The 22658-nt window shown below is 43.7% G+C and overlaps 2 protein-coding genes across 3 annotated transcripts in view; one reads left to right on the forward strand and one right to left on the reverse strand.

Annotated features, from left to right (window-relative positions):
• LOC109902060 (deoxyribonuclease-2-alpha-like) lies at positions 1-14162 on the forward strand. Its single transcript, XM_020498119.2, has 7 exons — positions 1-259; positions 815-912; positions 1091-1259; positions 4139-4238; positions 4428-4592; positions 8030-8254; positions 8413-14162. Exons 2-7 carry the CDS (start codon positions 815-817, stop codon positions 8829-8831), a joined length of 1176 nt encoding a protein of 391 aa, XP_020353708.1. The 5' UTR covers positions 1-259; the 3' UTR covers positions 8832-14162.
• Positions 9416-22658, reverse strand: part of LOC109902059 (ral guanine nucleotide dissociation stimulator-like 2) — a 23314-nt gene continuing 10071 nt past the window's right edge. Inside the window, exons 1-19 of one of the 2 annotated variants that reach the window (XM_020498118.2) lie at positions 21782-22121; positions 20364-20411; positions 20153-20236; positions 19856-20019; positions 19602-19658; positions 19210-19403; positions 18781-18887; positions 18103-18318; positions 17254-17357; positions 16465-16549; positions 15178-15237; positions 14750-14836; positions 14595-14627; positions 14174-14295; positions 13954-14043; positions 12609-12702; positions 12042-12266; positions 11700-11814; positions 9416-11604 (exon numbers count right to left, since the gene is read on the reverse strand). In XM_020498118.2, coding sequence (XP_020353707.1) covers positions 11426-11604; positions 11700-11814; positions 12042-12266; positions 12609-12702; positions 13954-14043; positions 14174-14295; positions 14595-14627; positions 14750-14836; positions 15178-15237; positions 16465-16549; positions 17254-17357; positions 18103-18318; positions 18781-18887; positions 19210-19403; positions 19602-19658; positions 19856-20019; positions 20153-20236; positions 20364-20411; positions 21782-21877 — 2160 coding nt within the window. In that variant the 5' untranslated portion in view covers positions 21878-22121 and the 3' untranslated portion in view covers positions 9416-11425. Of the gene's footprint in view, positions 11605-11699; positions 11815-12041; positions 12267-12608; positions 12703-13953; positions 14044-14173; positions 14296-14594; positions 14628-14749; positions 14837-15177; positions 15238-16464; positions 16550-17253; positions 17358-18102; positions 18319-18780; positions 18888-19209; positions 19404-19601; positions 19659-19855; positions 20020-20152; positions 20237-20363; positions 20412-21781; positions 22122-22658 lie in introns of those variants that run through there. The other variant, XM_020498117.2, reaches the window with a different exon arrangement.

Here is a 22658-nt window from a genome sequence, read left to right on the forward strand (position 1 = left end):
AGAGTGCCTCTGGTCCAGGGCGTTAGTGCGAGATCCTCCACTAGGCGTTGAAGGCGCCCTTTAACAGAGCTAGCAGAGGGGTAGCTAAAGCAAACTATTGTCATTAACTCGTGACCGTAAGCCCGCCCGGTGACATCGTACTTCAAAACAAGGATGTATCTCGACTTTAGAAATGGAATAGTTCGCCACAATCAAAGATCACGTGGATATGGAAAAGCTGTAGAATCAGCATAGTTGTCAAGTTCTTATCTACTCAAAGGTAGGATAAGTGTTAATGTAGAAATTAGAATTTTCAATGGGGCACATTTGGCATAGGTTATAACGTTAGCAGGTGTATTAAACTCGTTCTTATTCTACGAGGTCCGGAGCCTGTTGGGTTGCTGTTCTATCTGATCATTATTTGCGCAGACCTGGGTCTGAATCAGTCCCTCCTCCTGATTAGAGGGGAACAAAAAAACGCAGTGGAACTGGCTTCGAGGTCCAGAGTTGAGTTTGACGGGGCTATACGTTTCGTTTGCATGGGTTATGCTTCATTCTAATTATTTCTAAAGCAGTTGACAAATCAATTAGATATCAACTCAATGAAAAATCGGATACTTTTTGTTAGTTTACTTCTGATACATTGTAACAACATTGTAACATAATTGTAACACCAACTTTCGGCTACTGATGCTATTTGTAATGCATCGCTGCGTTCTCTTCTTGTTCTAAAGCCACCCTTTTCCATTTTAGTCAACAAATGTTGAAGTTGCCATTTTGGCAATAGTTTTTCACAGTTCCTAAAACTATTTTGACCTCATTGCTTTCGCTTCAGATGCTGTCACTTGTTGTCCTGCTGATCCTGTTTCAACCAGGAGAGGGAGGCACCTCACCTATCTCCTGTTACAATGATCAAGGGGAAGCTGTTGACTGGTGAGAAAACAGTTCTGGGCAGACTGAAGATTGAACTGATATGACCTTTTTCCCTTAGGTCTGTTAACTACTTAGTCACAGACAGTGTGCATAGCAAGGTGTGCAAGAACAACACAAAGTACTGAGAATCAAACTCTATCTCTCCTTCTCTCTCTATCTCTCTGTTGCTTTCTCTCAGGTTCTATCTCTACAAACTCCCCCATGTTGATCGTGAATTTCCCAACGATGGACAGAGTTATCTACTGATGGACAAAGGGAGCGAGGGATGGACGGATGGAAAAGTGTTGGTGAATGACAGCACTGGAGCCCTGGGGAGGACAGTGGGCCGGCTGTATGAGCAGGGGAAGGTCTGGTTACATCTATTATTAATATCAGACCACATTTGAATGAGCTGTGAAACTTAAAGGGAAAATCCACTCAAAAACGACCTGTTGATACAGGCCCAAAATGACACTTTGTTTCTTGGAAGTCCAATATCTTGAAACTTGACCGCTGACATGCAAACCATTTGGGGACTGTATCAACAGTGGACTATTGAAAAAAAATACCAAAAGATAGTTTTTGAGTGTTTTCAAATGAAAGTTTATTTGTCACGTGAAATGCTTACTTACAGGCTCTAACCAATAGTGCAAAAAAGGTGTTAGGTGAACAATAGGTAAGTAATGAAATAAAACAACAGTAAAAGACAGGCTATATATAGTAACGAGGCTACATACAAACAGTCAGTTAGGCAGGCTGATTGAGGTAGTATGTACATGTAGATATTGTTAAAGTGACTATGCATATATGATGAACAGAGAGTAGCAGTAGCGTACAAGAGTGGTTGGTGGGTGGCGGGACACAATGCAGATAGCCCGGTTAGCCACTGTGCGGGAGCACTGGTTGGTCGGCCCAATTGAGGTAGTATGTACATGAATGTATAGTTAAAGTGACTATGCATATATGATAAACAGAGTAGCAGCAGCGTAAAAAGAGGGGTTGGGGGGGTCACACAATGCAAATAGTCCGGGTAGACATTTGACTACCTGCTCAGGGGTCTTATGGCTTGGGGGTAAAAACTTGAGAAGCCTTTTTGTCCTAGACTTTGCACTCCGGTACCGCTTGCCATGCGGTAGTAGAGAGAACAGTCTATGACTGGGGTGGCTGGGGTCTTTGACAATTTTTCGGGCCTTCTTCTGACACTGCCTGGTGTAGAGGTCCTGGATGGCAGGCAGCTTAGCCTCAGTGATGTACTGGGCCGTACGCACTACCCTCTGTAGTGCCTTGCGGTCAGAGGCCGAGCAATTGCCGTACCAGGCAATGACGCAACCAGTCAGGATGCTCTCGATGTTGCAGCTGTAGAACCTTTTGAGGATCTCAGGACCCATGCCAAATCTTTTTAGTTTCTTGTGGGAGAATAGGCTTTGTCGTGCCCTCTTCACGACTGTCTTGGTGTGTTTGGACCATTCTAGTTTGTTGTTGATGTGGACACCGAGGAACTTGAAGCTCTCAACCTGCTCCACTACAGCCCCGTCGATGAGAATGGGGGCGTGCTCGCTCCTCCTTTTCCTGTAGTCCACAATCATCTCCTTAGTCTTGGCTACGTTGAGGGATAGGTTGTTATTCTGGCACCACACGGCCAGGTCTCTGACCTCCTCCTTATAGGCTGTCTCGTCATTGTCTGTGATCAGGCCTACCACTGTTGTGTTGTCTGCAAACTTAATGATGTTGTTGGAGTTGTGCCTGGCCATGCAGTCGTGGGTGAACGGGGAGTACAGGAGGGGACTGAGCACGAACACCTGTGGAGCTCCAGTGTTGAGGATCAGCATGGGAGATGTGTTGCTACCTAACCTCACCACCTGGGGGCGGCCCATCAGGAAGTCCAGGATCCAGTTGCAGAGGGAGGTGTTTAGTCCCAGGATCCTTAGCTTAGTGATGAGCTTTGAGGGTACAATGGTGTTGAACGCTGAGCTGTAGTCAATGAATAGCATTCTCACATAAGTGTTCCTTTTGTCCAGGTGGGAAAGGGCAGTGTGGAGTGCAATAGAGATTGCATCATCTGTGGATCTGTTTAGGCGGTATGCAAATTGTAGTGGTTCTAGGGTTTCTGGGATAATGGTGTTGATGTGAGCCATGACCAACCTTTCAAAGCACTTCATGGCTACGGACGTGAGTGCTATGGGTCTGTAGTCATTTAGGCAGGTTGCCTTTGTGTTCTTGGGCAAAGGGACTATGGTGGTCTGCTTGAAACATGTTGGCATTACAGACTCAATCAGGGACATGTTGAAAATGTCAGTGAAGACACCTGCCAGTTGGTCAGCACATGCCCGGAGCACACGTCCTGGTAATCCGTCTGGCCCCCGCAGCCTTGTATATGTTGACCTGTTTAAAGGTCTTACTCACGTCGGCTACGGAGAGCGTGTTCACACAGTCGTCCGGAACAGTTGATGCTCTCATGCATGCCTCAGTGTTGCTTGCCCTCGAAGCGAGCATAGAAGTGATTTAGCTCAGAACATGTTCCAGTCTGTGCTAGCAAAACAGTCCTGTAGCTTAGCATCTGCTTCATCTGACCATGCTTCCTGCTTTAATTTTTGCTTGTAAGCAGGAATCAGGAGGATAGAGTTGTGGTCGGATTTACCAAATAGAGGGCGAGGGAGAGTTTGTACGCGTCTCTGTGTGTGGAGTACAGGTGATCTAGAATTTTTTTCCCTCTGGTTGCACATTTAACATGTTGATAGAAATTTGGTAGAACTGATTTAAGTTTCCCTGCATTAAAGTCTCCGGCCACTAGGAGCGCCGCCTCTGGGTGAGGGGTTTCCTGTTTGCTTATTTCCTTATACAGCTGAATGAGTGCGGTCTTAGTGCCAGCATCTGTCTGTGGTGGTAAATACACAGCCTTAACAGTTTCATTTGAAGTAACACATAGCAGTATTTATTTAGCAGCTATTTTTGGTAGCTGGCCGCTCAGAATGTTTTTTGTCACAGTGGAATGAGACAGAATGACACAGAAAATAGAAATGTGGAATTATAACTTTTTGTGGGTTGTTTGTTTCACTGTCTAATTTTCACTAAGGAGCAATTGGAGTTTTCTTTTCACCCAGACAGCCATGATAAATAAATACAGCACATGACGTTATCAAAGAACTAACACTATTGACACTATAACCCTTGTTTCTGAGTTTAGAGTTTACAATATGCATGTAAGTGTATATCTTATGATGATGAGTGTGTCTACTTTCCCTTGCAGAATGAAGACATTGCATACATCCTCTACAATGACCAGAGACCACCCGAGGAGGGAGAAAGAGGATTTGGTTTCCTTAGTAGCCGAGGTGGCCACACTAAAGGTCAGGACAATATAAACCTCAGCTGTATACTGTATACAGGCATCACATAATAATGTTAATCTCAGCACCCAGGCATCTGGCCAGCTACTCCATTTGTAGTATGTTAATGTTTTTGTCAGACAAGAAAGTACTGTTGTGAAATGACTCAGTTTTCAATGAGTGACTGGTATCTCCCTCTCTCCATCTCAGGTGTTGTCTTATTGGACAAGACACAGGGCTACTGGTTGGTCCACAGCACCCCTCATTTCCCCCCTGTAAAGGAAATAGGGCAATATTCCTACCCAGGTAGTGGTGTACAGAACGGACAGAATTTCATCTGTGTGACCTACCCACTGGAACGCTTTCAGGCCATTGGTAAGACTGTAATCCTGTAAAAGTCATTTGGAATACTATAGGTTTACCATAGAATTCTGAAAAAGGATCTTGGATTATCCACCCTGTTATAATGCATGAAACTGTGAATTGTTTCTATTTCTCTGTGCGTACAACCCGATCCGACTGGGATATGTTCCCCATAGCGTCGGATAATAACATTGAAGAATACGCTGATTCGGTGAGCGAGTTTATTAGCAAGTGCATCGGTGATGTTGTACCCACAGCAACTATTAAAACCTTCTCCAACCAGAGACCGTGGATTGGTGGCAACATTCGTGCAAAACTGAAAATGCGAACCACTGCTTTAAATCAGGGCAAGGCGACCGGAAACATGACCGAATACAAACAGTGTAGCTATTCCCTCCACATGGCAATCAAACAAGCTAAGCGTCAGTATAGAGACAAAGTAGAGTTGCAATTCAACGGCTCAGACATGAGAGGTATGTGGCAGGGTCTACAGTCAATCATGGACTACCAAAAAAAAATCCCCGACGCGGACCAGGATGTCCTGCTCCCAGACAACTAAAAAACTTCTTTGCTCGCTTTGAGGACAATACAGTGCCAACGACACTGTCCGCTACCAAAACCTGCGGGCTCTCCTTCACCGCAGCCAAAGTGAGTAAAGCATTTAAATGTGTTAACCCTCGCAAGGCTGCCGGCATCCATAGCCGCATCCTCAGAGCATGCACAAACCAGCTGGCTGGTGTGTTTACGGAGATATTCAATCAATCCTTATCCCAGGCTGCTGTTCCCACATGCTTCAAGTGGGCCACCATCGTTCTAGTTCCAAGAAAGCTAAGGTAACTGAGCTAAATGACTATCGCCCCATAGCACTCACCTCCGTCATCATGAAGTGCTTTGAGAGACTAGTCAAGGATCATATCACCTCCACCCTACCTGACACCCTAGACCCACTCCAATTTGCTTACCGCACCAATAGGTCCACGGACGACGCAATCACAATCACACTGCCCTAACCCATCTGGACAAGAGGAATACCTATGTAAGAATGCTGTTCAGCGACTACAGCTCAGCTCAGCTCATTTAACACCATAGTACCCTCCAAACTCATCATCAAGCTCGAGACCCTGGGTCTCGACCCCGCCCTGTGCATCTGGGTCCTGGACTTCCTGACGGGCCGCCCCCAGGTGGTGAGGGTAGGAAACATCTCCAGCATGTACCCCCGCACACTGACACAGTACCGGTGCCCCCTGTATATAGCCTCGTTATTGTTATTCTTATTGTGTTACTTTCTATTTTAATCTACTTGGTAAGTATTTTCTTCCTCTTGAACTGCACTGTTGGTTAAGGGCTTGTAAGTAAGCATTTCACAGTAAAATCTACACTGTTGGTTAAGGGCTTGTAAGTAAGCATTTCACAGTAAAATCTACACTGTTGGTTAGGGGCTTGTAAGTAAGCATTTCACAGTAAAATCTACACTGTTGGTTAAGGGCTTGTAAGTAAGCATTTCACAGTAAAATCTACACTGTTGGTTAAGGGCTTGTAAGTAAGCATTTCACAGTAAAATCTACACTGTTCGTTAAGGGCTTGTAAGTAAGCATTTCACAGTAAAATCTACACTGTTGGATAAGGGCTTGTAAGTAAGCATTTCACAGTAAAATCTACACTGTTGGTTAAGGGCTTGTAAGTAAGCATTTCACAGTAAAATCTACACTGTTGGTTAAGGGCTTGTAAGTAAGCATTTCACAGTAAAATCTACACTGTTGGTTAAGGGCTTGTAAGTAAGCATTTCACAGTAAAATCTACACTGTTGGTTAAGGGCTTGTAAGTAAGCATTTCACAGTCAAATCTACACTGTTGGTTAAGGGCTTGTAAGTAAGCATTTCACAGTCAAATCTACACTGTTGGTTAAGGGCTTGTAAGTAAGCATTTCACAGTAAAATCTACACTGTTGGTTAAGGGCTTGTAAGTAAGCATTTCACAGTAAAATCTACACTGTTGGTTAAGGGCTTGTAAGTAAGCATTTCACAGTAAAATCTACACTGTTGGTTAAGGGCTTGTAAGTAAGCATTTCACAGTAAAATCTACACTGTTGGTTAAGGGCTTGTAAGTAAGCATTTCACAGTAAAATCTACACTGTTGGTTAAGGGCTTGTAAGTAAGCATTTCACAGTAAAATCTACACTGTTGGTTAAGGGCTTGTAAGTAAGCATTTCACAGTAAAGTCTACACTGTTGGTTAAGGGCTTGTAAGTAAGCATTTCACAGTAAAATCTACACTGTTGGTTAAGGGCTTGTAAGTAAGCATTTCACAGTAAAATCTACACTGTTGGTTAAGGGCTTGTAAGTAAGCATTTCACAGTAAAATCTACACTGTTGGTTAAGGGCTTGTAAGTAAGCATTTCACAGTAAAGTCTACACTTGTATTCGGCGCATGTGGCAAATAAAGTTTGATTTGATACTCTGTTCACAACATTGACATCAACAAACCTCTCGCCCACACAACGTCATACATGTGGTCTGCAGTTGTGAAGCCGGTTGAACATACTGCCAAATTCTCTAAAATGACGTTGGATGCCGCTTATGGTAGAGAAATTAACATTCATTTATCTGGTAACAGCTCTGGTGGATATTCCTGCAGTCAGCATGCCAATTGCACGCTCCCTTAAAACTTGAGACATTTGTGGCATTGTAATGTGTGAAAAAACTGCACATCTTAGAGTGGCATTTTATTGTCCCCAGTACAAGGTGCACCTGTGTAATGATCATGCTGTTTAATCAGCTTCTTGATATGCCACACCTGTCAAGTGGATGGATTATCTTTGCAAAGGAGAAATGCTCACTAACAGTGCACAACATTATAGAGAAAAAACATTTTGTGTGTATGGAACATTTCTGGGATCTTTTATTTCAGCTCATGAAACATGGGACCAACACTTCACGTGTTGTGTATATATTTTTGTTCAGCTTAAGATGAGTGTCATTAAATTGTGATGGGAGTTCTCAGTGGAGGCCAACTTCCATCGAACTCAAAGCAGTGTCTTGTCTTAAAACATTTTTAATCTCATTTTAGCCACAGTCAGTGGTCTAATACGTACAGGCATTTGTCTGCTACTCTGTTTGACATTTTTGAAAAGTCATCATACTAATAAGTCATGTAATAAGTCATAGATTAAGATAGTACTTGTCTTGGAGCTTGGTGCCTATTGAATCACACAGACAGACAGACAGACAGACAGACAGACAGACAGACAGACAGACAGACAGACAGACAGACAGACAGACAGACAGACAGACAGACAGACAGACAGACAGACAGACAGACAGACAGACAGACAGACAGACAGACAGACAGATTGATCAGTCAATTCATAATGATTTGCTTTACTTTTTACACAATTCATTGATTGAAATGTTTGAAGTGTTCAATTAACATGTATTATGTTTTACATTGCAGGAGAGCAGTTGCAGATCAACCAGCCCAATGTGTATGACTGTGGTGTCCCTGCTTCCTTGGCCTCTCTGGTGCCCGCACTGGCTGACGTCTGTAACAACAGCCAAGGGCAGATGGCCTATAGCAACTTACCGCACACCCAACCCGCATCCAACCGCAGCGTGTCCCTCACCTCATTGGGTGGAACCGAGTTCATCAGCTTTGCTAAGGGGAGATCATTCAATAATGGTAAGGAACAATTTAGAAACTATTCGTTTATAATTTTTTAAACTGTTGAAGTGTTGTTTCATGGTTAGAATGACCATTCATGTCATTGCCGTTTTGTAGTTGTGAATGACCCAACATTTAACCACAATATCCCCATTTCCCCTCCTGACTCCCATTAGATCTGTACCACTCCTGGGTGGCTCCCTCCCTCCAGTCAGACCTCCTAGTCCAGTTCTGGATCCGCTCCACTGGCATCCTGCCCTCTGACTGCTCCCTGGGCTGGAAGGTCCTGGACATCCAGCTTATCTCCCCAGGCGGGAGGACCACCTTCAAGGCCTCCAACGACCACTCCAAGTGGGCCGTGAGTACCACCGGGGGTGGGGTGGATAGAGCTGCTGGCTGGGTGTGTGTGGGCGACATCAACCGGAACGAGGCTGAGGAGAAGAGAGGGGGTGGGACAGTGTGCCTGCAGGACGCCACGGTGTGGAAGGCCTATCGGACAGCGGCGCTGGAGTGTGAGATGTGCGGGGGAGGGACTAGCGGGTGTGATGTGGACGTAGAGGATGCAAGGCAATACCAGGGAGATATGAAGCAGTAAGCATCAGTGTAAAGTTACTAGTATGCACACAGTTCACTGAGCAGCTAGGTGTATTAGTATTATTGAGCTCAAGGTACCCCTCAAGGTACCCCTCAAGGTACCCCATAGAATGTTGATTAATAAGGTACCAGCATCTAATTCACTTTTTTTATGGCAGTTTTGGAGTGTTTCATAAATTGCCATGAATTGAAACATATTTGAAAGGGAAGTGGCACTCCTGTAATAATTCAACAATGAGCACTTTGCTACATTCTGTGTAGTTCTATAAGTTGCTAATGACTGTAGGAAATGTTGATTGTGATCTCAGGTACATTTTATATGCGTCTGTTTTCAACCTTTTATTTTTTATGTAGAAATGTTTTTTTTTAATGATCGTTAAAGTATGTATAATGTTTTTTCTTTATTTCTCTTTGACTTTTTAGTCAAATGTTTGGTGATGTTTTCAGCTCTTAGCTTGAAACAGGCAAAGATACTGTCTTCTGTCCCAAGAAAGAAAGTACTGTTGCGGGGTGCACAAATATTTTGCGTAAGGTTCTTCATTAAACCTCCTCACCCACCAACAAGCCAGATACTAAACCACAGTCTGAATCTTTTATATGTACATCTTTGTACATTTATTTGGTAAGAAATGACACAGCAGAATTACCGCACACATCCGGGGAGTTGCATAGAAATTCCTCATATTACTGTCACGTCAAAATGCATAGAAAAAGGAAATGGATCGCACAAAAACAACAGGGCATATGTAGTGCATAAACATGCCAGCTTATACAGCACTGTGAATGTACATCATATGTACTGTTACATTCCAATGCATACATCAGAGGCTTCATGTCAAATAGCACCCTATTAAGCCCACTACTTTTGACCAGGTCCCATAGGGCTCTGGTGAAAAGTAATACACTATATAGGGAATAGGGTGACATTTGGGACACTTTAAGTGGTTCAAGCACCAATGAGAGAAAGGCACTAAACAATCAGTAGCTTAGCCTGGCGCTAACACTTCATCAAATTACGTTACCCAGAATCCTCTCTCCTCTCCCTGGAACTACCGTATCTATGCTTCAGCCTTAGTAGAGACTTCAACAGCACTGGCCAGAGTTCACAAGAGTTCACCAGTTAGGGCCTCCGACAACGTGTCCCCCATGCGCCCTTATGTGTGCAGGTTTTCCTTCCTACTGGTCTCATCCTCATGGGATAGAAGCAGAGCCTTCTGCAAAACCCGCTACATTCAGTTCCTGGACTAAAGACATTGCATAATGAAACCATAATAGCTGTCAGATCTCTATCAAATGTCAGAGAAAATATCAATTAAACATCATTCGGGGATTGGTGAGAATCCCTCACTAACCTCGCATGGGTCTTTGAGGACTGACTTTGCGAGTCCTGGATGAAATACTCTTCAGACAGACTTCCATTCCAGCTACCAACTAAACCCATTCAGAGACCATTGATAAAGATTAGCTTATGCTGTATTAGAAAAGTATAGCATTAAGGTGCGATGGTAGACATCTTTTCAATACGCACAACATAGTCTGGACTTTCATTAGTGTCTTCACATGAATTGTTTAGGATAGAGTTTGTGGTTTGATGCTGTTATGCCTAATGGTTAGTACTCATAATATGACTATATTCTGTATGGGAGTGGCAAGGCTGTATATGTAAATGTGTTGTATTTTACACAAGATACTACCAGAACTATCATTCAATATGTATGCAGAAAGCCCAAGCGAAATGATCATGTATATTTCTTTGACACGACTTGACCCATTTGAAATGGTTGCAGTTTGAGGCAATTTCATACATTTCATGTCACTTCACAATGAATAACATGTCATTCTGACACTTGTTGATTGCTCCTTGGGAATGTAAACACAATCATGACATCGTCCATACATAAAAAAACAGATGCATACATACAAAGCACATAGTTAAAACATTTTGATGAGCCCCCGTGCTTTGCTATAATGAGAGGTTTCAGTGACTCTGTCTGTCAGTGCTCTCCCCATCATTCATATTCCTGCTTGTATCCACTCTCTATGGAGAAATGTAAAACTTTGTTGTGGTCATGGTCAATTCAAATAGGGTCATATCACCCAAACTTTGATTTAATGAAGTTCTCTACTACCAACTCATTTCTAGGATGGCACCTGAGGCACATTCCTCAAATACTCAAGATGATTTGGATTCCTCAGTTGCTCTTGGTTACAAGGCTATTCCATTTGGTTAAATAGGAAATGAGATGCCAATGGTCAGAGAGACTTAAAAAACAGCATAATTCACCATCTGTTTTGCATTGGTCTTGTTCTAGGTGTATATTTCCAGTAGTATGCATTGCCAACAAGAGAGACATGCACCCTTCTACACTAATGGACTTTCCTGGTGTACACAAACAGGCAGATAAGAATACGTTCATCAAACAAGTTCAGACAGGTTTCAGGATGCATTTTGCTAGAACAAGCTCGGTCAGAATGTGTTTCCACTTCGAAAAAAGATTAGGAAAGACAAGGCCACATCTCACTGAGATATCTGCCTGCATTCTTATCGTGTCCTGTCCTTGAGAAGCACTAGCCAAATTATGTCTCAGATATAGCCTATTTGGGAAAGAGCTGTCTCCGCCCCTTGGCTTTGATTCGAGGAAAGGTGGCACTAGTTTCTGTGCTGATTGGTAGAGAGCGAAAAGGGGTGTTTCCTCCTTGTCTGCGCAGCAGGAAGTCCACACTAGAGGAAGTCATGGCATAGAAGACGTTTCCTGTGGCAGGGATGACCAACTCTACAGGGCAGAACAAGGAAAGTCATGACTACAATCAATATGAACAGAGAACTGTTAAAGGGATTTCGTATGGTCGGGTTGAGAAATGTCTTTACCTTTTCCCTCGGGCAATAGTTGGATCAGCTCATATCTGGATGCTTGTTTGGGGTCCTGACTGTGTTTTTCTAAGGCAGAACTGATCACAGTGGGTGTCTTGTCATTGCTTGTCACCTGAGGAAACAGAGAAGGACAATGATACCAGACAGCTTGACTCCTAGTTATAATATCCTGTGTACAACCTGAGGAAATGTTTTGGATTACTATCATTAACGGATATTTGTGGATTAAAGTAAATAGTCATGAGTGCAGGGTGCAGTGCAGTGTATAATTTGAAACCAAAAAAGGCAAATATCTCTAATCAAATCTCAACTCAACATATCATTATCTCAGCTCAGTACCAGTATGCTTCTGTACATATTCCCATCTTGTAAATCCATCCGTATCCTGACGATCCGCATATCAGGCTCAGACCCTTTGTTGTTATTGGTGGGATTGTTGCCACAGGAGACTGATCGACGATGTGATTTAATGGGAGTGGATGGTGTCAATGCAGACGGGATGGGGTCATTGGTGGGAGGGGAGGAGTCAACATCCAGACAGGAAACTGAGGGGGATTTCATATGCTGAAATAATAATAGTGATGAAAATCATTTAAAAAAACATTATACTTACTGATATGACAAGATAAAAAGTGGCTGTTGCATAAAGGCCAAAGCAAATAAAAAGACACAGAAGAGAATTAAAAGATCAAAGCTTTTCCTCTTTTAAAAGTGCTCTTCTGTATGTTTTTACGACATTTGTTTTAAACCAATCATATTTGATTACTTAGCAATACTTAGAAATAACTACGAGTATTTGCGCATGAATAGTAATTGCATGTTCTGCAATTCTAGCTGGCAATGCAAATATAGTTTTGGGAAAGTATGTAAAATAACTGGAAATATTAGGTCTTATTTTGTAATTACCTTGGTGAATTTGGAAAGAAAGTGACAGACGGGGGAGGGGAAGTCAAAAAGACCGTCACTGTCAGCAACAAGGCTGGTCCTGGAGGAATTCAGGCTGTAAGGAGGTGGGAGAATCATATGTATGTTCATCATGCACTGTAATATGCATGACAACAACCTACAAAACATCTTACTCAGCCCCTGAGAAATACATAGTAAATGTACAAGCTTGGCTTTCAGCTCTTTCCAATGTTGCATGTTAATTTACCAGCTCTTGCACTGTGTGAAGATATTTTTTATGGAAAACAGTACGGAGGACTTACCCCCAGACCCCCCCCAAGTCAATTTTCCACAACTGATTACTTATGGCCACATTACTACAAATTTGACAGTCAAATAGTCAAGATAGTCACTATATATACAGGATATAGTATGTGGACACCCCTTCAAATTAGTGGATTCGGCTATTTTAGCCACACCCGTTGCTGACAGGTGTATAAAATCAAGTCAGTTCACCAAATTTCTGTCCCGCTAGAGCTGCCCCGGTCAACTGTAAGTGCTGTTTTTGTGAAGTGGAAACATCTAGGAGCAACAACGGCTCAGCAACGAAGTTGTAGGCCACACAAGCTTACAGAACCGGACTGCCAAGTGCTGAAAACACTTTGTCCTCGGTTGCAACACTCTCTGCCGAGTTCCAAACTGCCTCTGGAAGCAACGTCAGCACAATAACTGTTCATTGGGAGCTTCCTGAAATGGGTTTCTTAATCTTAATGTTTTAGCACACAATGACATTCTAGACAATTCTGTGCTTCCAACTTTGTGGCAACAGTTTTGGGAAGGCCCTTTCCTGTTTCAGCATGACAATGCCCCCGTGTACAAAGCGAGGTCCATACAGAAATGGTTTGTCGAGATCAGTATGGAAGAACTTGACTGGCCTGCACAGAGCCCTGATCTCAACCCCATTGAACACCTTTGGGATGAATTGGAGCGCCAACTGCGAGCCAGGCCTAATCGCCCAACATCAGTGCCCGACTTGTGGCTGAATGGAAGCAAGTCCCCGCAGCAATGTTCCTACATCTAGTGGAAAGCCTTCCCAGAAGAGTGGTGGATGTGATAGCAGCAAAGGGGGGGGAGGACCAACTCCATATTAATGCCCATGATTTTGGAAGGAGATGTTTGACAAGCAGGTGTCCACATACTTTTGGGTCATGTAGTGTAGTATAGTTCACAGAAAATGCTGACTGGCCATTCTTTTACAATAGTACTGAGCCATATAACCAATGTATTTCACTATACATAGTGAAAGGTATCTGCAGTGAATACTACCGGCATGTTGTGTGTAGAATGTAATAATAGACCTCATTACTTTGGGCACCGTGTGATGATGACTGTAGGGTTCTGGGTACGACCAGAGCTCAGTTCGCATGGCACCTCAATTTCATTGGACAGTCTGTAACTGCAGACATCATGTAATGTGATTAGCGATTCATCATAATTGTAGAGTTCTGTTTGAAATAACATGTATGTACAAACGTGAATGTTTTGATTGTAAAATGAATAAAAACCAAAAGAGAATCACGGCTTACCTTTCTTCTTCATTTAACAAGGGTACACTTTGGTACCACTGTAGGAATGCCTCGTCGGTGAGGAAAACACAGTTTTTACAGGAGGACTGCAGTAGTCGGATCTGAGCTAAAACCTCAAACTCCTGCAAAGAGAAAAACAAATCATTATCATCAAATGACTCTCCAGTACTAATGGCACATTATCAGTTGAAATGCTAGAAGTTAAACATGAATATGTGCATGAATGCACTGCTTCAGAATTCAATACACTGCCACACGTTTAATGAGTGGCACAACAGAAAAGCAATTTATGAAGACCATCTGCTATGTTGAGCCAGAGGCTAATGAATTAGTCTGGATCCTGGAATAACTCAACATGTGGACAACGGGTGATGAGGAATTTAAACAGCAGCCGTGCAAAGGCCCTGACCGCATCACTCACTCGTCTCCTCTTGTCAAAGTTGATGTAGCCGTTCTGAAATGGAGGAACAGGATATTATGTCACTGTCAATGCAACTTCACCACCAGAGCTTATGACCAACTTCCTGTTGCTGGACACATGATGGGGGATAAATGACAGTACATGAAGGGACTCACCTCTAGTCTGTCTTTGACGGCCGTGTCCAGCATGGTGAGGTCTGTGAGGAAGATCCCCAGGTAGGGTACTGTGCCCTGGGCACTGGACTGTGTGAGAGAGGGAGGGGTGGAGAATTATGAAAAACAGAGGCATAGGGCTTCAGGCTTCCCAGACACAGATGAAGCCTACTCAATGCATGCTCAACGGAGAACCTTGGGTTAAGATGGAGAACCTTGGGTTAAGACCGGCGAATGTACTGTATATCAAGTTGTCCTTACTTAACCATCAACAATTCCTCTATTGAAGAAATACCAGCATTGCATTACGTTACATCAGCAAAGGGTTATCTGATGCCCTTTGTACAGTTTATTCCATGCTTCTTCCTTCAAGGACAAAAATGATTATGAGCTTTGTGAGTGACTTCAAACTCGCTAAAAAGAGCACTTACCCCTATCTGTCTCCTGTTGGTCATCTTTCCGTCCAGGTTGGCGAACTTCGAAGTGCCCTCCTGAAAAACACAGACAAACATCTTAGCGTTACAATGCTTAGGTGCATGACAATCTGGAACACAATCTAGAATTTAGAACTGTCCCGTTCTGACCTTAGTTCTTTTGTTACGTCTTTGTTTTAGTATGGTCAGGGCGTGAGTTGGGTGGGTTGTCTATTATCCTTTTTCTATGTTTTGGGATTTCTGTGCTTGGCCTGGTATGGTTCTCAATCAGAGGCAGCTGTCAATCGTTGTCCCTGATTGAGAACCATACTTAGGTAGCCTGGTTTCACTTTTGAGTTGTGTGTGATTGTTTCCTTTGTCAGTGTTTGTTCCACACTGGACTGTTTCGTCTGTTTCGGTTATTCACGTTGTTATTTTGTAGTTTAGTGATCATGTAAATAAAGTATTGTTATGGAGACTTACCACGCTGCACATTGGTCCGACATCTCTTACTCCTCGTCAGAAGAAGAGGACAATCGCTACAAGAACCATGGCTATGTGCTCTAAAACCCTGTGTAGTAACTGTGTAGGCCCTCAATTCCAGACAAACTGAGAGGGTAAGGAAGCAGCTTGCTTAGTAAGTTATCAAAGCACAGCAGAAGGCAGTGTGAGTTTTTTCCAACATCAAAGCCTGGAGTGAAGCTTTCAAATGAAAGCTCCGGCATATATTTTGATGAATTCCTGCGTGGATGCCTTGGTGAAATTGCAGCTAATATAAGGTATTGATGCATGCACAATGCATAACAGTGAATGAAAATGCTGCTAATCCTACCGATTTCCAGCCCGCCCCCGTCAGAAATTCACAATGCATCCTAAATACAATACATGTTGAGAAACGGTTGAATTTAGATTTGACAGGACGTTGACATTGAGAGGCTGTACACTCCCAGATTAAGCCTTCCTCTAGGTTATAAGGCATGATTCATGATTCAAAGTGATTTTTAGCCCTGGAGTAGTGCTTAATCTGGATCTGTGTAGCGCAACCGCTCTTGAATATATATTCATTTGAGTTGAGTTAAACACGTTTGGTGTGATCTCCGATGAAACTTCACATGAGACCTGTCCTCATCTCATACCGCTTGTATTATGGGATGGCTGTCAGTGCACTGTGTGTGTCTGTGTCTCTCTGTGTGTGTGTACATGTGTATGTACATACAGTACAGTACATATCTGTTGTGTGTGTGTGTGTGTGTGTGTGTGTGTGTGTGTACGTGTGTGCAGTAACTCTCAATCACTGTGACTCACCTCTTTCAGCAGTTCCCTGCTCTGGGAGTAGTTGTCCTTCTCAGAGAAAATGTTGGACAGCTCCTCGTATCTCCTCACTGCTTCCCTGTCAGACAGAGTCACATGACAACAACAATGAGCCATGCACCCAAAGAGGGTATTAGGGGCCTGGACTGACATTTCTCTGCTGTCTACTGGGCCTCACTATAATCCACATCCTAGAGAATCAGCTAGCCATGATTAGTTTAGCTATGATTGGGGAAATTATAACAACATGAGATGATCAACGCGCGGTAGTGTTTTGGAACTTTAAACGTGTTTGACTATGGGAAAGGATGGTGTTATATCAATGACAATGTGATTAAATTCCTGAGTTTTTGAAATGGCTTTGTTGTAAAAAGGGGAAAAAAAGAACAAAAAAGACAGTTATGACAATGATAGTGTTACGAGAATGACAATGTTATGGGAATGACAATACTTTGAAAACATCTGCAACAGAAGTACGTTTTGCTGTGGTCAAGTGGTCTAGGCCGCTGCCTCCAGTGCATATGTACTGCTGTAGCATGGGTTCAAATCAGGCCACCCATTTCAGCAAACTCTCCTTTACCTCGAACCAAAAGGGTTTTTCAGCTTTCAGCATAGCAGAACCCTTAGAAGAACCCCTTTTGGTTCCAGGTAGAACCCTTTTGGAACCCTTTTTTTTCTAAGAGTGTATCGCTCTCTATCCAATAAACATACAAAGACAAACAAATAAGATAATAATAAGTATGTTTTTCTGTTTTACCAATCAGAATGCTTTCCTCCACCAACCTGTCAGTTTCTAGCCACGTCCTCCTTAGTCTGTGTACTGGGTTACTCTGCAGGGCAGACACGATGGCGTAGAGAGACGAAAAGTTTTTCCTGGCTCTGCATTCCTGTTGAAACACACACAGTGCAGCATTGTCTGAGAATACCTGCCGCCTGGATCAATGGGGTTGTTTGACACTCGCTGTCTGACATGGTCAACTATGTACATTCCTAAAGTGACTTCTCCCATAAAAACCTGTTGATGAGGTGACGTGAGTGTTTTGGCAACAAACCGTGATATCTAGCCTGAGAGTGTGTGTGAGATTGTGTGTGTTCCAAACAAGTTCCTTCACACACACAGGAGCTAGCTAGGCTTTTAGTTGTGAAGGAGAAAGAGGTCTGGCAGTGACTCAGCTTGCTCATGTGTCCATAACAACCTGAGGACGGTGTGTGTGTGTGTGTGTGTGTGTGTGTGTGTGTGTGTGTGTGTGTGTGTGTGTGTGTTTGTGTGTGTGTGTGTGTGTGTGTGTGTGTGTGTGTGAGAGCGTGTAAGCAAGTAAGCAAGAAAGTGTGTGTGATTGTGTGTGCGGAGTCAGCAGGAACAGCCCTGCTGCAAGCTGCTAAGTTACAGGATGGCAGTACTACATCTACTGTGAGCACCTTTATAGAGAGAGGACAGTATAATGCAGAAAGTCAAGTACAGTGTAGTCTTGTTAATGTTTTGAGAAAGACAGCTTAGTATTCTGCTCCCCACTCTCTACTTCAACTCAAAATCCCAAACCTATTGCTGTTGTGCCCTTTAACCTCAAAATTCCTTCCAAACGGGTGTGTGTGGACAATAAAGTTATTATATTGTAATGATGACCGGCTGACCTCTGCCACGCTGATCCATTTCTCCAGGAGGCAGGCTCTCTGCTGGCTGCGGAGCTGCGTGGGCCACAAGCACGAAGCCATCACGGCATTGGCCAGCCGGTTGAACTGGCGTACAGTGGCCCGGACGGACCAACATACACCCTCGCGGCCCTTCTTGTCTCTCTGAGACCACAGGGAGCCCAGGCAGTGGTACGGGACCAGACGCACAAACAGCTCCTGTTAGGAGAGAGTGGGGGAAGAGGTAAGGAGTGAGTGAGTGAGTGAGGGACCGGGATTGAGAGAATTAGAGGTAGAGAGTGAGTAAAGATTGAGAGAGAGAGAGAGAGAGAGAGAGAGAGAGAGAGAGAGAGAAAGATACACAGAGAGAGACACTGAGAGACACCAAGAGAGACAGAGACAGAGAGAGAGACAGACAAAGAGATACACAGAGGGAGAGACAGTCAGACAGGGAGAGAGAGAGAGAGAGAGAGAGAGAGAGAGAGAGAGAGAGAGAGAGAGAGAGCAAAGCCAGGGAGATTGCAAGTGGCAAACATGTCCAGTATGAGTAGGAAAGGGTCAGAGAGACGTAACAATAGAAAAAGAGGAACACAATTAAGACTGTAGTAAAGTGCATGTTCCCATGATCTATATAAGGTTAGGCGGAGTAATGATACTGTAGGGGTCAGAGGTTAAACCCACCGTCTCTATCTTGGTGAGCTGCTCAGCAATCAGCCCAGCAGGGAAGCCCAGGATATTGGTGGGATCAAACTTAGTGGGGTCAGCAGGAGGGCTGGCGATGGTCCTATCTAAATAACAGAGAGGATGCAACACTAATCCCAATGAATGTAGGTCTATATTAACTGATACAAAAGAAAGGCTTATTCAGTCTGGTTGGCAGTGGAAAGACACATCAGGGTGGTCGTTACAGAAGCAGGTTCCACCAGATTTGGATGGTGGACAGCAGAGACAGTGGGAATAGAACACTGAAGATCATCACAGAAAACTCCTGGAAACTATTTGGAGGAGAGTTCTGCCCATATATATCTACGGTTATGCCACCCACAAAATCCTCATATAACCTCAGGTTGGCAGTGCCATGACTGTCATAATCCCAGAGTGTATAGTGACCTGAACTAGAGTCAGGCAGTAGGGCCTGTTCACTGAGCTCCTCTGCCAGTCTGAGGAGGCGACCCCTGATCTCTGTCCCAGAGGGGTCGGAGGGCAGCAGGGGGGCCAGGCGCAGCAGAAGACCAGGCTCTCCCAGAGAGCGGAAGTCCTCAGGATACTCTGACAGCCACATACTGAACACCATACACACCGCTCTGGGAGAGGGAGAGAAGAATGGGAGAAATACAAATGCAAGAAGTGTGCACGCCCACACACACACACACACACACACACACACACACACACACACACACACACACACACACACACACACACACACACACACACACACACACACACACACACACACACACACGAGGGATCATACAGTATATATATAGTATCAGACTCACCTGTTGAAGGGTTGCCTAGTCTGACTCCTTGTACTTTCTCCTGGTGGATGTTGCAATCTGGAGAAAGAGGGAAGAAAAGAGAAAGAAATAGATAGACAAAAGTTCCTTTGAGAGAAAAAAAAGCTGAATAAGAGATGGTTTCTTCTTCACAATGTCTCCTTTCCTTCCCTTGGTCTTTCTACAGCACTTCAAAAACGTTTCGTAACACTACATACAACCGGTGTGCAATGCATTGTTTCCTCTGACTTCCCCACCTGTCGATGAGGATGTCCAGCACTCTCTTGGTGGAGGTAAAGGAGCGATAGGTGGAGAGGAAGATGGTGATGAAGGAGGAGTCTCCCATGGCGAAGGAGTGGAGGAGGTGCTGAACCAGCTTCTCCTCTGTTCCCGCCTTCACACACTGCGAACGAGAGCCGGACTGGAGGGAGAGAGAGAGAGAGATTCATAACAACACTACCATGACAATACAGACTTCCAAAGATAACGTGTAAGGATGTAAGGTGTAATTATACTGTAGTTTCTGTGCATTGTATAATGTTATGTATTCTCACTGTTGCACTGGTGGGGGCGCCATGCTGTTGCTTCACCACTACATTGTATATCACTCCGTCCTCTTTCTCCTCCAACACAGTAGACTGAGGAAGAGAGAAAGAGTATGATTAAGAAAAAAGTACATAAGTACATAATTCATACTCTGGCACAAATCTCCCACTGTCACCAAAATCGAGTTATTCATGTTTATCTCAAGTTGCATTGACCTACCAAATCCAGAGGACAGTACCAAGTTGTCTTCATGGGGGAAGTCTCCCCCTGTGGAATACAATAACATCCAATAAAAATAAGTACTGTCACATGACCAGAACCAGAACCTCAGGTTTTAACATAAAGCCCCGACGTGCCCATGAAGCATATTATGTTATTAGACATGTACAATAATAAACATCAATATTCAGGAGTTTCAAAGGAGTGAAGCAGTTTTAATAGGAAATATCTGAATGGGTTGAAAAGAGAAAAGAAACAAACATGGGTGAAATATCACCAAAAATCTGATAAGGTTGTAAGTGGAGTATGTCTTAATAACGCAAAACAATCCACAGTCAGTTGTAAATGCAGCGAAGCCTATGGATCACAGCATCTTTCATATGTTTTGGAAAACAAACAGCGCATCACTTCAACAGAAAGGATAACATTACATGAAATAAACCGAATACTAGCAAAACAACTGTGACACTGTACTGAAATGACCTGCTCACAGTTTCACTGAGCCATTCCATGAAACAGGCCTACCGTGAGTACAATAGCAATGTACCTGGGGGGGGGGGGGGGGTTAATGGATATATCCGTTTACACTTCCCCTGACATTTACACCCATGAAAATGTGATTTTCCATGCTGAAGAAAATGCATGAGAAAACACAGTGACATCATCGTTAATCTGACATCAACAATCCATACCAGTGACCCAAACAGGAGACCGACATGTAAAACCACAACAACCTCAACACGTTTAGAAGCTATTTAGGGCATTGCCTCCTTTTGCATTAACTTCCCCCTTCAGTTGAGATCCAACCACAATATCCAGGTCAACATATACGTGCAAATGCATTATAATTAAGCACAAAGCAGGTAATTTTGGACCACTGACCAGGCAGTTACGCAACAACTGCTGTTTCCTATAACGTGTCTATCAGTTTCCTGTTTGACATGCGGAGGTGCCTTCAGTAACCACTCATTCAAATCAATTGGAGTACTGAAGGTCCATGCTCAATTAATGTAGTGAAAGGATCTTATTTTGGGCTCCCGAGTGGCGCAGCGGTCTAAGGCACTGCATCTCAGTGCTAGAGGCGTCACTACAGACTCTGGTTGGATTCCGGGCTGTATCACAACCGGACGTGATTGGGAGTCCCATAGGGCGGCGGAGAATTGGCTCAGCGTCGTCTGGGATAGGGTTTGGCCGGGGTAGGCCATCATTGTAAATAAGAATTTGTTCTTAACTGAATTGCCTAGTTTAACAAAGGATGAATAAAAAATCCATAGTCCGTCTATTATCGTGACATAGGTTCAGAACATGTTGGTCTACCTACTGCAGCATGTTTCTGTTGTTGATCTCATGTCTGTTGCTCTTTCTCTTTCCCCCCTATCTGTACCTGATTGACATTGACCCAAAAAAACACAAGTTACCTTTGTCTCGACAAGTCCAGACAGGCTACAAGCCTTTAGCTTCTTTGAGAACTTCACAAGAAAGCCACAAACACCATCTTGTCCACTTTCTTTCATCTGTCTTTTTAGTTTCCTATTGTCTCCTTGACTGTCGTTTTTCAATGACCGAGGGATTGTTTGTCTTTGTCTTTCAGTTTGTCTGGCTCTCGGACTTAACACACATAAACACACCTGAAGCCGTCATTAGGTAGGACCACTCCCTCTGTGTGCCTGCGTCACATGAACACACCCATAACACACACAGAGATAGACGTATACACATACTCACTTACTCACTCGCACCCAGGCACACACTCACTCGCACCCAGACAGGCAGGCAGGCAGGCAGGCAGGCAGACAGACAGACAGACAGACAGACAGACAGACAGACAGACAGACAGACAGACAGACAGACTCTCTCCTTCCCTCTCTCCTACTCTCTTTAACTGTGTGAATGACCTACATGTGTAACTAAACCTGTTTGACTATATCTCTTCCCACAATGAATAGAGTAAATTTAGAGACAGACCTAATTGACTAAACTCATCCTCCATCATCAACATTTCAACAAACCTGCTCTGAGGATCATTACATCCTCTGACACTGACCTGTTAATATGTGACATATGCTAATGACTTCATAAATGTTCCTAGTCAACGAATAAAGCAGGAAGCACGCCCTGTTTACTCAAGGGGCTAACAACACTAGCGGGTGAGCACATGTTGACACACAGGTGAAGACTTTCACAGCCTCACAATGATAGACTGGTTCAGGCTACAGCCTGTTAGCACTAGTAGAAGCTAGGTCTGGCTGTTAGCATGTTAACCAACTGATCTCCTCCTGCAGGGTGGAGGTCAGA

The sequence above is a fragment of the Oncorhynchus kisutch genome, linkage group LG13, assembly GCF_002021735.2.
Source record: "Oncorhynchus kisutch isolate 150728-3 linkage group LG13, Okis_V2, whole genome shotgun sequence".
In the NCBI taxonomy this organism is placed as follows: domain Eukaryota; kingdom Metazoa; phylum Chordata; class Actinopteri; order Salmoniformes; family Salmonidae; genus Oncorhynchus; species Oncorhynchus kisutch.